Source organism: Penaeus chinensis, chromosome 3 (assembly GCF_019202785.1).
Source record: "Penaeus chinensis breed Huanghai No. 1 chromosome 3, ASM1920278v2, whole genome shotgun sequence".
NCBI classification, from domain to species: domain Eukaryota; kingdom Metazoa; phylum Arthropoda; class Malacostraca; order Decapoda; family Penaeidae; genus Penaeus; species Penaeus chinensis.
This window is the reverse complement of record NC_061821.1, coordinates 382,499-384,998: the sequence shown is the minus strand read 5'-3', so window position 1 is coordinate 384,998 and position 2,500 is coordinate 382,499. Positions and strand designations below refer to the sequence as shown.

The window sequence follows — 2,500 nt, the reverse complement described above, 5'->3', positions numbered from 1 at the left end:
GCCAAGGACAGCAGCAGGATGAGCAGGAGGGGCATCAGCTGTAGAAACACTGAGAGGTTTGACTGCTCTGAGTGTGCTGCCTGGTGGTGGTGCCCCTGCTGCCCGTGGTACCTTTGACCACCCCCTCCATGGCTGGCTCGCTCCCATCGCCCTCCCCGGCGCACGTACACGTTGCCCCCAGGGTACCCACCCCCAAAGAACATGTTGAAGAGCTCCTCGGCAGTCATGTCACCTGAGAGAAACAGAGAATGGAGGAGGTGAAAGTGGGTGGGCTTTATCAGGAAGGAGAGGAGGAGGAAATAGGGGAACTTTCTCAATGTCATGCTTTGGGAAGGAAATAGGATAGGAAAGTACACTTGTATACTTTCACACTAGCTTGAAAGGAAATGGAAATGGAAGTGGTATGAAATGTGTCTGAATACATTTGCATATAGGTTTGAAATGATATTTCTCTTGTGTAGTCACCTGCCAAAAAATGTATAGACAAACAAGTAAATAAAATAAAATAAAAATCCTAGTACTCTGAGGTTCTTCATATTCTCCTTTTGCTTTAATAAAAGTAATAAAAAAGCTAGGTCTTGATACAGGATACATTACTCTTTTGTGCATTTAATCAAAATATGATGATAGGCTACACAGTGAAGTAAAAATACATTTATTCTATTATCTTTATGAACCTCAAACGAAATCCCACTCAACAACAAATGACTAGCAATAAATGCAACTGTGATATGATATAAACCTTGCTATTACTCAACACTGCTAGACAGCACATTTCCATGAAAATGACACTCAATGACAAAATGACAACCACAGACAGAGGGACAGCAAACCTCACATTACATATTAAGATGAACGTGAGAATAAACAAAGTAAAATTTATAACAAACAAAGTCTGCAAGAATGTAAACAAAATGGAACAGAACAAAGCAAAAGAGGTCCACAGCTGTAGAGACAAGCACAAAAAATAAACAAAATATCAAAACATTATGATGCATGACAACAGGTGCTCAGAGATGCCTGTGTTTCTTTTAAGAGAGGCACGGACAAATGAAACAATGGGTCATCCACCAAAGAAGGTGAATGAACTTGCTCACAGTCAGCAAGGTGACAATGCAACATGAAGGTAAGAGGTTGGATGAAGTGGCTAAATCTGACCACCCACCCCAGTGCCAGTGTTAAACTCCCATCCTGGCCATTCCCTTGTCCCCTTCTCCCTCTGACTCTAACTAGAAGACCTGACCCTCCAAAAAAGTCGACAGTGAGAGACTGCTGACCTGGGCAAAAAGGGGTCATTGAGCTGCGTCACAAGGCTTGCCGTGACACAGAGCCAGAAGGCCATCAACAGGACCACCACCAAAAGCACGAACATTTGCATGTAGTGAATGACCATGCCCAAAAACGTCTGCAGCACAGCCTCGTGGGCGGTATGGTGGCATCCTGCAATGAAAGAGGACATCGCAACAAGCCCAGCGCCACTCGGAAAGACTGAAGTTCACTAAATTCTGGAATGCTGGTCTTTCTCAGAAGGGGGTGGGGGTGGGGGGTAACCAATTTTAACATCTGACTGATGTTTTACCTCACCAGGATATTACTAAAGTTATATAAAAAAAACAAAATATAAAAGTCTAACCAATGGCACATTATAATGATCTACAAGTAAGTAATCTAATTCCCTTGACAACAACAGCACACTATATTAAGGTCTGCAATTTAGAGGACTGACTCCTGATACATAAGAGTTTAAAATCCTTCTGCTTACTGTTTAAATCTTACCTCTAATATTCACTAAAAGTCAGTAATAAATACATAGTATATACACACGAGTCTTTCAATCTGAAAAAAAAGTTCACCTATGGGACCATTTGTTTGCAAGTTACAATTTTCCACACCAGAAATGAATAGGCTTATGTTCCCATCTCCATTAAAAATATGTCCATTATGGAGAGCCAGGCAAATTGGATAAGAGATGACAAGAAAAAGCAAAATACATAATTATTGCAAAAGATACCCATGGCATTATGTGTTTCTAAAACACCACCACTTTTAGACATCTGAGTAGCACCTGCCAAAGCCAATTGTGCAAGCCCATTCTCTTTGATATCAAGATCCTCTGCTTTTGAGTCAATTCATGCATAGAAAAATGCTATATCATTAGCAGTGGGAGCAAACTTGAGAAACTCACAGTACATGGTACACTCTCTTTTTCCCTTCACTTGCACTGAATCAGACAATATCATAGGTGTTCTGCATGGCTGTCTGACAACAATTCTGGTCACCATTTGTTTATTTGGATTTCGCTCTCCAGAATGGGAGCTATATTTGCAGTTTCTCTTCCAAAAATAGAGCTTTTCAGAAAAACCCTTCCAGCAATGCTTCAACAAAACTGCCATCTCCTTAAGATGCATCTGATATGGGCAACACTCAAAGTGTCCTTGTAAAAGTTAGAGTAACACTAGTAACAATATGACATGACTGAAAATTAAAAAAACCAATAATA

The 2,500-nt window shown here is 40.6% G+C and overlaps 1 protein-coding gene across 2 annotated transcripts in view; it reads right to left on the bottom strand.

The window, feature by feature from the left end:
• LOC125039271 (dnaJ homolog subfamily B member 12-like) overlaps positions 1–1,434 on the bottom strand; it is a 14,659-nt gene extending 13,225 nt beyond the window's left edge. The window contains exons 1-2 of one of the 2 annotated variants that reach the window (XR_007116112.1): positions 1,278–1,427; positions 1–232 (exon numbers count right to left, since the gene is read on the bottom strand). The exon at positions 1–232 is cut by the window's left edge and continues 48 nt beyond it. Coding sequence is in view for 1 of the 2 variants with exons in the window: in XM_047633111.1 (XP_047489067.1) it covers positions 1–232; positions 1,278–1,296 (251 nt within the window). In the remaining variant the exon portion in view is untranslated. Of the gene's footprint in view, positions 233–1,277 lie in introns of both variants that reach the window. The other variant, XM_047633111.1, reaches the window with a different exon arrangement.
• Between the last annotated feature and the right edge of the window lie 1,066 nt (positions 1,435–2,500).